General features: G+C 41.4%; 1 protein-coding gene across 1 annotated transcript in view; it reads left to right on the top strand.

Moving 5' to 3' along the window:
* LOC128661308 (uncharacterized) overlaps positions 1–13,785 on the top strand; it is a 141,703-nt gene extending 127,918 nt beyond the window's left edge. Inside the window, exon 7 of the mRNA XM_053715578.1 lies at positions 12,149–13,785. Within this exon, the coding sequence (XP_053571553.1) occupies positions 12,149–13,582 (1,434 nt within the window). The 3' untranslated portion in view covers positions 13,583–13,785. The remainder of the gene's footprint in view (positions 1–12,148) is intronic.
* Positions 13,786–14,776: the final 991 nt, after the last annotated feature.

The following is a 14,776-nucleotide window of genomic DNA, read 5'->3' on the forward strand; positions in this document are numbered from 1 at the left end:
TTGGAGGTCACTGAGTGATGTACATCAGTTGAGGTGTGTCTGTCGGGCGACTCAGAACAGTCCCGCTCCGCGCTTAGAGTCACGCCATTTGTGCCGCTTTGTCTGTGAGTTTCTGGCACTACGGGGTGGAATTTTACTGTGTGGGAAGTTTACCCGTTTAGACCAACGATACTGTATTATGTTTTGGCGCCTCTCTTCTTTTTTCTTCCTTGCATTATAGCCAATAATCTATTCAGATTATCTCCGGGAGTGCGGCCATCAAGTTTGGAGTCCCATTACTGCAATCAATCGCCAAGCACTAGCGCACCCTCTGAGGACTGTCTCTCCTCTTTTCTTCTGGCATAATGGCTAGCATAACAGCCTATGTCATGGGGACCCGAAACCGATACCTCATGGTAGTCTTTTGCACTTTTTTGGGTGCTGGCTGGCTTTGGGTCCGTCTTGGCTCTCGTTTCTCGAGTCTTGTGTCCTTTTTGGGGGACGGTTGTCCCTCTGTTGGAGTGTTAGTGCATATCATGAGGGAATTAACGATCAACCTCTGATACACCTTTCACTTACCAATGTCCTATTTATGTATTATTATTTATACACTTATAGCGACATTCTAATATATATATTTATTCTTTAATGTTTTAGGTCATACTTATAGGTCACTCTATAGATCACAGCACCGGTTGATTTTCCATTTTGAGTCCTCTCTGATCATTTGGGGCCATAGCTTTTTAACTGTATTTAAATACTCTATATCAATTAGTGTCATGTATTAGGCTGCTTAGTGGATTGCATTATATGCAGGTCTAATAGTGGCGCACATCTGATTATGAGGATTTTTAACATGTGTTTTATTATAGTATGTATTTTATTATGTTTAGACATTAATTTTATATGTACATAGTTAGATATTTACGATCAAGTAAGTAATAGACCAATGATTTTTATTTTATATTGTTATAACAATTTGTACCATTTTTTTTAGAATGAATCATGTATAAGCAATGCAACTATCTTTGTAAACTTTTGATTATGAACTTGTTAACTTAGAACAGGAAGACAGGTATCGCTTGTCAGAATGCCCACTGACAGGTGTTTTTAAGGTATTTATTGGTAGCAAGGGCTTAGCATTGTACAGCCTGATGAAACAGCCTTTTCAGCCGAGAAACGCGTTGCTGTTGTTTCTTCCACAATAAAATATGGATTTTTATATACCTGACTTGTCCTGTGTTCTAACCCTCTACAACTATTATTTATCGCTAAAAGTGATTTTCTGTGCTCCACGCCTTCTTCCACTCCAATATTCACAGTGGTATTTGGTTGTTCGGAGCTCTACGGAATCACCAGGTCTGCTTGGATTGCCGGCTGCCCATTGGAGGTCACTGAGTGATGTACATCAGTTGAGGTGTGTCTGTCGGGCGACTCAGAACAGTCCCGCTCCGCGCTTAGAGTCACGCCATTTGTGCCGCTTTGTCTGTGAGTTTCTGGCACTACGGGGTGGAATTTTACTGTGTGGGAAGTTTACCCGTTTAGACCAACGATACTGTATTATGTTTTGGCGCCTCTCTTCTTTTTTCTTCCTTGCATTATAGCCAATAATCTATTCAGATTATCTCCGGGAGTGCGGCCATCAAGTTTGGAGTCCCATTACTGCAATCAATCGCCAAGCACTAGCGCACCCTCTGAGGACTGTCTCTCCTCTTTTCTTCTGGCATAATGGCTAGCATAACAGCCTATGTCATGGGGACCCGAAACCGATACCTCATGGTAGTCTTTTGCACTTTTTTGGGTGCTGGCTGGCTTTGGGTCCGTCTTGGCTCTCGTTTCTCGAGTCTTGTGTCCTTTTTGGGGGACGGTTGTCCCTCTGTTGGAGTGTTTTGCCAAGTTAGTCCATTTTACAGGGATAGAGATAACCTTGTGAGTTTTGTTTCTCTAGGTTTTCTGTGTTCCTCCAGTTTTCTGGGTGTACTTTGTCCGTGTTTTCGCTCTCTTCTTGATGTGGCTTGTTGTTTTCTTCCCTCTCGTTTTGAGTGGGGGTGGGACTTTGTTCCCCGGGCTTAGCCCTGTCTACGACAGGTTAGTCTACCCGTGTGTGGGCGGTCCTCATTGAGGTGATTTTAGCGGTCTGTGGGGACGATCATGTTAGCTCAGGATACTAAGGCGTGGTTCTGGTTATTTCTTGACTTTTTCAGCTCCCTCTAGCTTCTTCAGACTGCATGGGGTCCTTGTTGAGGTGCTCTCTGAGCCCTCTGTGGGGTTTGGATCCTCTGGGTAATCTCTCTGTTGAGGGGATGTTTGCCTAGGGGCTTTTTTGTCTTGCTGGTCCCTCTTCTCTGGCTGCAGGGTTTTTCGTTTGGGTGGCACCCTCAGTCTCTTTTGCGGTCTGGGGTGAACGCCTTGGTTCCCTTTAGCTGGGTAGCTGGGCAAGGAGGTTTTCCTCCTTGCTTCCGCAGTTTGCGCTAGGGATACTTTCTGTTTCTTTTTTCTAGTCTCTGACCTTGTCGCGTTTTGCTGGTGATGCCTTTTTTCTTGGCATCTGGTTTGGGCTTTCTTGAGCCTCGCGAGCTGGACTTGGTTTGTCTTCAGGAAGACTTGGTTCAAGTTCATTTCTCCTTCTACCTTATTTCTTCCCTCTGGGAGTTGTTAGTCAGGGTCCCCTAATTGGTCAGGGTGTGTGTGGCTGGAATCTGCCTCTGAGTGATGGTGTCTTTTTAGGCCTGTTGGCTCGGTTGCGTCGGCTTGCGGTCTCTAGCCAAGCTTTGGGGCTGTCTATTGATTAGTGTCCTTGGGGCCATTTTCTTACATTATTTTTGTTCCCTGTTTTCGGGCGAAGTGGGAATTTTTCTTTATGGGACTGGGGTTCAGGTCTAGTGCCCTCAGATTGGGCTGCCTCTTACCCTCCTGTTTTGGCATTCAGTGTCCTCTTTGGCTTGAGTATAGTTTTCCCACAAGTAATGAATGCCGCTGTGGACTCTTTCCCATTAGGAAGAAAAACTTAAATTATGCTTACCAAATAATTTCATTTTCTTCCGTGGGAAAGAGTCCACAGCCCCCCGCCTGTTTTTTTGAGGCATTTTGTGTATAGTTTTCTTGCACCTTTTCACCTTAATATTTCTTCCACTGTTCCTTGTTCCTCGGCAGAATGACTGGGGGATGGGGGAAGCAGGAGGAGTATTTAAGCCTTTGGCTGGGGTGTCTTTGCCTCCTCCTGGTGGCCAGGTTCTTATTTTCCCACAAGTAATGAATGCGGCTGTGGACTCTTTAACACAGAAGAAAATGAAATTATCAGGTAAGCATAATTTATGTTTTCTATTATCTGCACCTGTTTATCATCAGAACTTTTATCCCACTGATCTGTGACTGATTCTTGTTGTTAGTAAAGACCTTAGTAAGTGTATTCTGCACCTTCAGCTGCTGCTGTTTGTCACATGATCACACACTTAAAGGGACAGTGTCCTGTACATTTGGTTTTCCCTTAAAATAACATAAAACCCCAAATGTTTTTCATCATTTAAATAGAACATATTATTTTAAGCAACTTTCCAACTGACTTGTATTATGATATTTGCTTCATTCTCTAGATATCCTTTATCGAAGCAGCTGTAATGCACTACTGGGAGCTAGCTGAGCACATAAGGTTAACCAATGGCAAGAGGCTTGTATGTGCCACTAATCAGCAGCTAGCGCACCATAGTGCATTATAGGCTTTGCCACAAATGTCCCCAAGGGAATAAAACAGATTTGATAATAGAAGGAAATTGGAAAGTTGTTTAAATTTGAATCATAAAAGTTTAATTTTGACTTTGCTGTCCCTTTAATGTGTTTCTAATGACTTGTTTTACCGGTGTATAAAATAGCAAATAGTTTTTTCCATCTTAATAGGAGGAGAGTCCCGGCTTCATTCATTACTTGTGGGAAATACAGAACCTAGCCACCAGGAGGAGCCAAAGGCTTAAATACCTCCCCCACTCCCCTCATCCCCCAGTCATTCTTTGCCTTTCGTCACAGGAGGTTGGCAGAGAAGTGTCGGAAGATTCGGAAGTAGTCTCCTATGGAGGGTAGTACTCTTCCAAATGGGACTGGAGTTTTAAGTAATCCTGTCAGCCTCTCACTGAGAGCATGGATAAAAGTTAGAGTCCTGAGATGCAGGGAGAGTCTTTCTGTGAAACCATCCCGACTCATATTAACAGCTCCATAAGCAATTGGTGTTGACAAGTTTCACTGCCTGCTTTCTACACTCAAGTCCATGGCAGGAGTGATGCTACTACACTGTCACACTTGAGAGGCTATGTTCCTGTTCCACAGCATAGATTCTGGTAAGATCATTTCATTTATACACATATAATAATGCAAGAAGACAGGGTCACAGTGTGACTCCTTTATCTGTATAGAATCAAGGGTTAATATTCCCGGAAAGGGGGTTATTGAACAGGGTGGGATTTATGCATAATGTTACTTTGTGTTTGATGCTCTGCCTCTGATGAGGCTCTGGCAATGTGCAGTCAGGTTTTCCTTGGGAGATATTTGCACGGCCTGATTTGGCGCTTTTTTCTCCCTAGTGCAGAGGAGGTCCTGCATGGCACTCCATGTGACTGGGTGTGGTCTCTTCAACTTCCTCTTTCTTGAATTTCGGTTGCAGGAGATGAAGGGGTTTCTCTGTGGGTCTGGGTAATAGGAGGTGGTGAGTGCCTCGGCCATTAGGGTATAAAGGTGTAATTTAATAATATAGGTGCTAGCTATGGAGGACTCCTATGCGTTAGAGGGTACTCCCTCTTTAACCAATTCTAATACCTGTGTTTATTGCGAGGAGGTTCCGGTAGATCCGCTTGCTCAACTATGTTCCACATGTTTTCATAAATTTGCAATATCTAAAAAGAATAAGATATTTAGTACAACTGAGCCGTCCACCTCTGAGGGTTCTCCAGATTTTGCTGATCAGTTGCAAACGGCTGTGTCTGTGGCCTTTAGTGCCATACCACGCCCTGCTAAGCGCAAGCGAAAGGTGAAACATTGCTATCCGTCCCAGGGGTCATCTACTCCGTTGGATCTCTCTGACAGATTATCCGCTGATGAACTCCAAATCTTCAGAGGACGCTCTTTCTGGGTCAGAATCAGAGACATCTAGACCTCCAGCTGCAGAGGAACCAGACTTTAGGTTTAGGATGGAGCATTTGCACTTTCTGCTTAAAGAGGTGCTTGCTACATTGGAGATTCCGGAACCGAAACTATCAGAGGAACCTTCGATTCCTAAGCTAGAAAAGGTTTATGAGGACAGGGTGGTACCTCAGACTTTCCTGGATCCGTTAAGATAGCTAATATTATTAAGAACGAATGGGAGAGACTTGACTTGTCCTTTTCTCCCTCTTCTTCTTTTAAAAAACTGTTTGAGCTTCGGGGAGTCATCCCTAAGGTGGATGGAGCTATCTCCATGCTTGCTAAGCACACAACTATCCCTCTCGAGGATAGTTAATCATTCAAAGAGCCCATGGATAAAAAATTAGAAACCATGTTGAGAAAAATGTTTCAGCACACAGGGTTTGTATTTCAACTTGCAGCGGTGGTCGCTGCAGTGGCTGGAGCAGCTACCTACTTGTGTGACGCTTGGTCAGCTATGGTCGAGGTGGAGACTCCCCTTGAAGAGATACAGGAAAGAATTAAGGCCTTAGGGGTAGCTAATTCATTTATCTGTGATGCAAATATGCTGATTTTTGCCTGAATGCCAAGACATCAGGTTTTTCTCTGCTAACCCGAAGGGCTCTGTGGTTAAAGTCATGGTCTGCTGACATGACTTCCAAGTCTAGATTACTATCCTTTCCATTTCAGGGGAAAGTTCTTTTTGGTCTAGGCCTGGACACTATTATATCCACGGTCACGGGAGGCAAGAATAAGCCTAAGGGCTCTACTTTTTGTCCCTTTTGTTCGGACAAGTCCCAACGCCAGCAGCCTGCCGCGAAAACCGAGCAGTCCAAGGTATCTTGGAAACCAGCTCAATCTTGGAACAAAGCCAAGCAGAACAAAAAGCCCACCGAGAAAAAATCATCATGAAGGGGCGGACCCCGATCCGTCTCTGGATCATGTTGGGGCAGACTATCTCTTTTTGCTGGAGGCTTGGATGAGAGATGTACAGTATCCTTGGGTTCTGGAGGTCATCACCCAGGGTTACAGGATAGGGTTCAAGTCTCATCCATCCAGGGACAGATTCCTCTAGTCAAACCTATCTTCAAGACCAGAGAAGAGAGATGCCTTTCTAGAGTGTGTGAGAGATCTCTCCTCTCTCGGTGTAATTGTACCAGTACCTCTAGCAGAAAGAGGTCTAGGGTACTATTCAAACCTTTTCGTGGTCCCAAAGAATGGTGGCACCTTTCGCCCGATTCTAGACCTAAAGTGCTTAAACAAGTTTCTGTCGGTCCCATCGATAAAGATGGAGACGATCAGGTCCATTCTGCCCCTAGTTCAAGAGGGACAGTTCATGACTACAATAGATTTGAAGGATGCTTACCTTCACGTACCAATCCACAAGGATCACTTCAGGTCTCTAAGATTTGCATTTCTGGGCCAACACTTCCAGTTTGTGGCCCTACGATTCGTTCTGGAGTCTGCACCAAAAGTCTTTACAAAGGTTCTGGGAGTGCTGTTCGCGGTAGCGAGAGCCAGAGGTATTGCAGTGGCGCCTTATCTGGACGACATCCTGGTCCAGGCTCCGTCCTGCAGCTCGCAGAGGACCATTCGAGTACTCTTCTTCTCCTTCGATCTCATGAGTGGAAGATAAACGTAGGAAAGAGTCAGGGGGGGGAACGAGAAGCTCCCTAGCCATGAGGGAAGTTTTACTGATTCTGCAATGGGCAGAGACCCACAACTGCTTGCTATCAGCGATTCACATTCCCGGGTGTGGACAACTGGGAAGCGGATTTTCTCAGCAGACAATCGTTTCATCTGGGGGAATAGTCTCTCCATCCCAAGGTATTTGTGGAGATCTGCAACAGATGGGGGACACCAGTGATTGATCTCATGGCGTTCAGACTCAACTTTAAGCTACCCAGATACGGGTCACGGCCCAAAGATCACCAGGCAGAGCTGATAGATGCCTTATTGGGGGTTCAACCTAGTCTACATATTTCCACCGTTGCCACTTCTACCTCGAGTAGTGGCCCACATCAAGCAGGAGCAAGCTTTGGCTATTCTGATTTCTCCATCATGGCCGCAGAGGATGTGGTTTGCGGATCTGGTGGGGATGTCATCATCTCCTCCATGGAGGTTACCTTGTCGCTGAGATCTGCTGGTACAGGGTCCCTTTCTGCATCAAAATCTAGATTCTCTGAGGCTGACTGCGTGGAGATTGAACGCTTAGTCCTAGCCAAGAGAGGATTCTCTTAGAGAGTGATTGATACTCTTATTTAAGCTAGGAAGCCAGTCACTCGTTGCATCTATCATAAGGTGTGGAGGACCTACTTGTCCTGGTTTGAGGAATGTGGATATTCCTGGCATAAGGTTAGGGTATCCAGGATCCTGTCCTTCCTCCAGGACAGTTTGGAGAAGGGACTTGCTGCCAGTTCCTTAAAAGGACAGATTTCGGCTTTATCTGTATTGTTACACAAGAAGCTTGCAGAGCTTCCTGATATTCAGTCCTTTGTTCAGGCTATGTCTAGGATTAGGCCTGTATTTCGACATTCCACTCCCCCTTGGAGCTTGAACATGGTTCTTAAGATTTTGCAGAGGGCTCCGTTTCAACCTATGCATTCGCTTGACATTAAATTACTTTCCTGGAAGGCTCTATTCCTACTGGCTTTTGCATCGGCACACAGAGTCTCTGAGTTGGCGGCCTTGCAATGTAAGCCTCCTTACCTGTTTTTACACGCCGATAAGGCTGTTCTTCACACTGGGTTGGGATTTCTTGCCAAGGTTGTGTCTAATCTTAACATCAATCAGGAGATAGTATTTCCTTCCTTGTGTCCTAACTCTTCTTCTTTAAAGGAAAGGTTGCTTTATAATTTAGATGTGGTTCGAGCTTTGAAGTTCTATCTTTAGGCCACAAAAGAATTCAGACAGACTTTGTCTTTATTTGTGTGTATTCGGGGAAGCGCAAAAGGCAGAGGGCCTATTTCACTTCCCTATCCTTTTTGTTGAGGAGCATGATTTGCTTTTCCTATGAGACAGTGGGACATAAGCCTCCTCAGAGGGTTATGGCTAACTTAACTAGAGCTGTGGCCTCTTCGTGGGCCTTCAAGAATGAGGCCTCTATGGAGCAGATTTCTAAGGCGGCTACCTGGTCCTCCTTACATACTTTTGCAAAGTTTTACAAATTTTATGTTTAGGAGAGTCCATTGCTCTCGCCTGTTTCTCCGGTGGGCGTACCTAAATTTGTATAAATTTGTTCTTCTGGCACCATTTATACCCTGATATTTCTCCTACTGTTCCTTGTTCCTTCGGTAGAATGACTGGGGGATGAGGGGAGTGGGGGAGGTATTTAAGCCTTTGGCTGGGGTTGCCTTTGCCTCCTCCTGGTGGTCAGGTTCTTATTTCTCACAAGTAATGAATGAAGCCGTGGAATCTTCTAATTAAATTATCAAGGTGAAATTTCCCATAAACTTTATACTGTTTGTAATTTATTTTCATTATCAAATTGTACACAGCCTTTTAAATGACCAGAGGCACCAACTCCTACTTAGCATATGCAGGAGTTTACATTATATAAAAATATGAGTCTGTTATTGGCTGATAGCTGTCACATGATACAGGTGTAGAATAAAATATCAGAAAACAATCTACTGCTCTTTTTAAAAATCATAGTACTTTTTATTGCATTGTATTTTTATTATGCATCTGTGGTTTTGTAATTCTATATTTTATGGTCCTTTTAAATGGACTCGATTTGCCAAAAGAACATCTCATTATATTATCACTCTATGTAAATACAAATCCTTTATTTTCTTAACTCTATCCAAGATAACAATTGAAATGAACATTTTAGTGCCTATCTCTCCCACACACCCTTGCAGTGTGATTAAAGAGAACTCAGTATAGACCAAGAGAAGTTAAAGGACTGGGGGTGGAGCACATGACAAAATGTCTGACAGTGAGAATTAGTAGGAAGTACAATACCAATACTGCAGTATGCAATTTATATTTAAACAACTGATTTTTAAAAAAATTTCAGGAGAAAACATTGTTTCATATAAATGATATAAATCAAAGATTATAATATATTTGTAAAGTTGTGATATGGCCCCACTTAAATAGATTTTCTACCATTATGTTGTATATATCTGGGAAGATTCATATTTAACTCCTTCGTGACCAGACCACTTTTCCATTTGTTGACTGTTTGGGACCAGGGCTATTTTAAATTGCTGTGGTGTTTGTGTTAAGCTGTTATTTTCCTCTTACACATTTACTGTACCCACACATATTATATACCGTTTTTCTCGCCATTAAATGGACTTTCTAAAGATACCATTATTTTCATCATATCATATAATTTACTATAAAAAAACATAAAATATGAGGAACAATGGAAAAAACTTTTCTAACTTTGACCCCCAAAATCTTACACATCTACAACCACCAAAAAACACCAATGCTAAATAGTTTGTAAATTTTGTCCTGAGTTTAGAAATACCCAATATTTACATGCTCTTTGCTTTTTTTCAAGTTATAGGGCAACAAATACAAGTAGCACTTTGCCATTTCCAAAGCATTTTTATTCAAAATTAGCGATAGTTACATTGTAACACTGATATCTGTCAGGAATCCCTAAATAACCCTTCACATTTATATATTGTTTTTTAGTAAAAAGTATTGATCTAGGCCTATTTTGGTATATTTCATGCCACCATCACACCGCCAAATCCGATCAAATAAAAAAAATAGTTTACTTTTTCACAAACTTTAGGATTCTCATTGAAATTATTTACTAACAGCTTGTGCAATAAAGGCACAAATGGTTGTAAATGCTTCTCTGGGATCCCTTTTGTTCAGAAATAGCAGACATATATAGGGCTTTGGCATTGCTTTTTGGTAGTTAGAAGGCCTCTAAATGCTGCTGCTGCACGTATATTATGTCCAGCAGTGAAGGGGTTAATAAGGTAGCTTGTAGGTTTAATTTTAGCTTTAGTGTAGAGATCAGCCTCCCACCTGACACATCCCACCCCCTGACCCCACTCAAACAGCCTCCCTTCCCTCCCCCACCCCACAATTGTCACTGCCATCTTAAGTACTGGCAGCTAGGTTGCCACCGTCCCTTAAAATACAGAACACTTATAAGTTACACATGCTGCAGGGTGTGCAGGGAATACTATGAATAGCGCTGTCCAGAAACACAATACATGTTCCTCCCTGCACACCCTGCAGCATGTGTAACTCATAAGTGCCCAGGAAAATATGGCTGAGGTGGCAACCCTACTCTCAGCCTCCCCCGTCGACCTAATGGCCGCCATCTAAGGTACTGGCAGCTGTCTGCCAGTATCCAGTTTACTAAAAAATTTGCCTTTTTTTCTAAAATAAACTAAACACCCTATTTGCTGTAGTGTAGCTGCCCCCCTCAATACACTACCCCCTACCTGATCCCTTTACAAACATTTTATTTCCCTCTCCCTGCTTGCACAACTGAGATAACATTAATGTCCATACACGCGTGCACTCCCGAGCCCCGCCCCCCATGTAATCCCGGACACTAAGGAACCAGATCCAGATCTAGCACCAGCGATGGGCCTCCCACCCACCTCCCTGCTATGGCTTCCACCCACCAACGATCGTCACCATCGCTAGCCGATGCAGAGAAGGCCACAGAGTGGCTCTCTCTGCATCGGATGCTTAAAAAATGTTATTGCAGGATGCCTCAATATCGAGGCATCACTACAATAACATGAAAGCAGTACGTCCTTGGTCCTTAAGTGACATTTTTTTGTAGGACGTACCCTGCACGTCCTTGGTCCTTAAGGGGTTAAGGGGCAATTATAACACCCACAGAGATAACTGTACTAAATGCTTGTGATGAATCAACATCACATATGTCATAACCTAAACAGCTGATCTGTATCACATGTATCACATGAATTGTTATTAGTGCCTTTAATTATACCATACATACAGTTAATCAGACCCATTATTTATTATTATATATTTAAACCATTTAATACTGTTTTTACAGACACGGCCAAAGCACTGAGACATATCGGGTATTAATGTAACTGGAGTGAATAAGGGAACCTTCTTCCAGAGCACAGACATTGGAACCTGTTATCATCATGAGCTCATATGTATTAGGTGAGTAAAATAGATATCATGCTGACTTTAATTACTAGTAAAATGTAATAGATTGCTCATTAAAAAACTATAAACTATTATATTTATATCTGCATCTTTAAGAACATTTGTGTCAGTGACGTTATAAAGAAGGAGCAACCCCCATTGGGCTGAGGAGGAGGGTAAAAAATACTACTCCCCCCTCGGTCCTTTTTAGACAGATCATGTCCAACAACTGCCTAACCTCACCCCCTAACCTGGTTCATTACTCAGAAATCCTGCAACTCCATCTTCCCCTGCCCTGATCTCGCTCATGGAACACCCACAACTCACCCAGTGTTCCCCACCCCAGAACCATTTGTGTGCTTAATTTTACAGTGAGTATTATGAAACTAATAACGTTTTTGGCTGTTTATATAAATAGAACAACCACAGCCGAAAGCTAAAGATTCTCATAAGGTCACTGCTTCTTACCCTCTCAAAACATCTCACACTGATTATTAGTCTGTGATGATTAAGACATCATGTTCTCACCCAACTGGTTGAGTATGAGCCGGGCAGGGCTGTATGTGCATTTGCTTGTGCAATGTTAAATGAGGATGGTAGATGCCACCTCTCTTGCCCAGAATACAGATGTACTTGTTCCCTGGCTGAGAACATTAGCCACACGCACCTTGTTTAATGCAGCCCTATAACTTGTTTTCATCAGTAATCAGTAATTTAGTTTACTATGATGTAGTAATGTTTACATTCTATGTCATCCTTTTTCATTTGTGATTTACAGGTAAATACATTTAAAAATACAAAAACGGAAGACATTTTTTTTCTTATAACAAAAGTTTTTTTATTGAGATGGATTATATCATAAATGAATAAACATTCTTATTTTTCTTCCATTTCTTTTTATGCAGACAAACACGTCAATAGTTCATATCTATCCTTCACTACAGGAAGCATCAGAGTGATACCGCAAACTCCAATAGCCTTAGACAGCAATGACTATTCACAAACATTGGGAATTTCACAGCAGATATTTAAAGAAGATGGTGAATTGGCAGGAACTGGGAAGCAATCATTATGTACAGAGAGTAATTTAGTCATCAAACAAGAGGACAACATTTATGCCTTATCTAGTGAAATTATTATCCCAGAGGATAAACCACACACATTTACTGAGTTTTCAAAACATATTAAAGAAGAGAAAAGTCTACAGTCTAGCCAAATGATTCATACAAAGGAGAGACCTTTCAAATCTACAGAATGTGAGAAACGCTTTAGATGGAAGTCTAATCTACTAGAACACCAAAAAATTCACACAGGTGAGAAACCACACACATGTACTGAGTGCGGCAAATGTTTTACACAAATGGATCATCTAAAAACTCATAAAAAGATTCACACAGGAGAAAAGCCATTCACATGTATAGAGTGTGGAAAACGTTTTGCAAAAAAGAGTAATCTGAAAAGTCATGAAAGGATTCACACAGGAGAAAAGCCTTTCACATGTACAGAGTGTGGAAACAGTTTTACACAAAAGAGTGATCTTAAAAAGCATGAAAGGATTCACACAGGGGAAAAACTGTTCACTTGTACAGAGTGTGGAAAAATCTTTACACAAATAAATCATCTAAAAAATCATATAAAGATTCACACAGGAGAAAAGCATTTCACATGTACAGAGTGTGGAAAAAGTTTTACAAGAAAAAGTCATTTTAAAAGTCATGAAAAGATTCACACAGGGGAAAAGCATTTCACATGTACACAGTGTGGAAAAAGTTTTACAAGAAAAAGTCATTTGAAAAGTCATGAAAGGATTCACACAGGAGAAAAGCCTTTCACATGTACAGAGTGTGGAAACCGTTTTGCACAAAAGAGTGATCTTAAAAAGCATGAAAGAATTCACACAGGGGAAAAGCCGTTCACATGTACAGAGTGTGGAAAAAGTTTTACACAAATGGATCATCTGAAAACTCATGAAAGGAGTCACACAGGGGAAAAGCCTTTCAATTGTACAGAGTGTGGAAAATGTTTTACTCAAATGGATCATCTGAAAACTCATGAAAGGAGTCACACAGGGGAAAAGCCGTTCGCATGTACAGAGTGTGGAAAAAGTTTTACAAGAAAAAGTCATTTGAAAACTCATGAAAGGATTCACACAGGGGAAAAGCCTTTCACATGTACAGAGTGTGGAAAACATTTTACAAAAAAGAGTAATTTGAAAACTCATGAAAGGATTCACACAGGAGAAAAGCCTTTCACATGTACGGACTGTGGAAAAAAATGTACACGAATGGATTGTCTGAAACGTCATGAAAGTATTCACAAGGGAAGAAACCTTTCACATGTTTAGAAAGTGGAAAAAAGGGTTTTATTGAAATCCGGTTTCACAAAACACCAAATATTTACACACAGACTTTATATACACAGTGTACAAACCTTTTTACAATTATTGTAAAGAGGACAAACTCTCTAAATAGAAGCATCAAAAGGGTTGATATTGTAAATAATACTTTCTAAATCCCCCCAATTATAAAAGCCCCAGATTGGAAGTGCTCTCCTGCTGTCATTTGTTCCTCTATATATTTGCACCGCAGTTTATCTGATATCTATGTGATATGATCCAAACACAACAAAGGAATATACAAATCTGTCCTCATACTGACCAGTTTACACAACCATTCACCACCAAAGCACCCCCAGTGCCAATATTAGGAGTTGTATGTTTGATTTACATAGGGGAGAAAATAATTACATTTACAGAATAAAGGAGTCTTTATATGAATAGAGTGTTAGAAAATTATATAAACAGGATCAGTCTCAAATAATTGACATCTAGGATATATATTTAATGTGCACATCATGTGGATAAACCTTTTCTTATAGCAATATATACTTAGCATTGTACATGTTATATACCAGAGGAATTACTGAGGATAAACTGATTTTATTTAATGAGACACAATATCAGTAACTGGTACATTCGTGATCATAATCAGTTTAATTTAAATGGCTACTATAACCTACATGTATACTGGGTATGTAATATGTGTGTCATGTTCTGTAACTTGATATTATGTCTGTTAGATGTTTTTATGTTAGTTAGAAGCCACAAGAACTGATAATAGCACATACTGTATATATAAAGGGAACATTATATGTCTGTTAAATCCCTTTGTATCAAGAGCACAAGTGTTAGGTATATTTATACCATTGTGTGCATATATCATAATGCTGCTTTTTACTATATAATGATATGCAATGTTTCTTTTATTTAAGTGGCAAGAGTCCATGAGCTAGTGACGTATGGGACATACATTCCTACCAGGAGGGAGCAAAGTTTCCCAAACCTCCCACCTCACTCATACTTTAGTTTTACAAACTTGCCTCCTTTGGATGTGGGGAAGCAAGATGTGCTTGATTTTGTTCTGTGATTGGCGCTTCTAAGCATTTTGAAGCCCAATTCCTCTCAAAGTACAGTGTTTGTCTGAGGAATGTGAAGGGAGTATTGCCTGATGATACCGTGTTTTCGCCTATGGGAAATCTA

The sequence above is a fragment of the Bombina bombina genome, chromosome 5 (genome assembly GCF_027579735.1).
Source record: "Bombina bombina isolate aBomBom1 chromosome 5, aBomBom1.pri, whole genome shotgun sequence".
NCBI classification, from domain to species: Eukaryota; Metazoa; Chordata; class Amphibia; order Anura; family Bombinatoridae; genus Bombina; species Bombina bombina.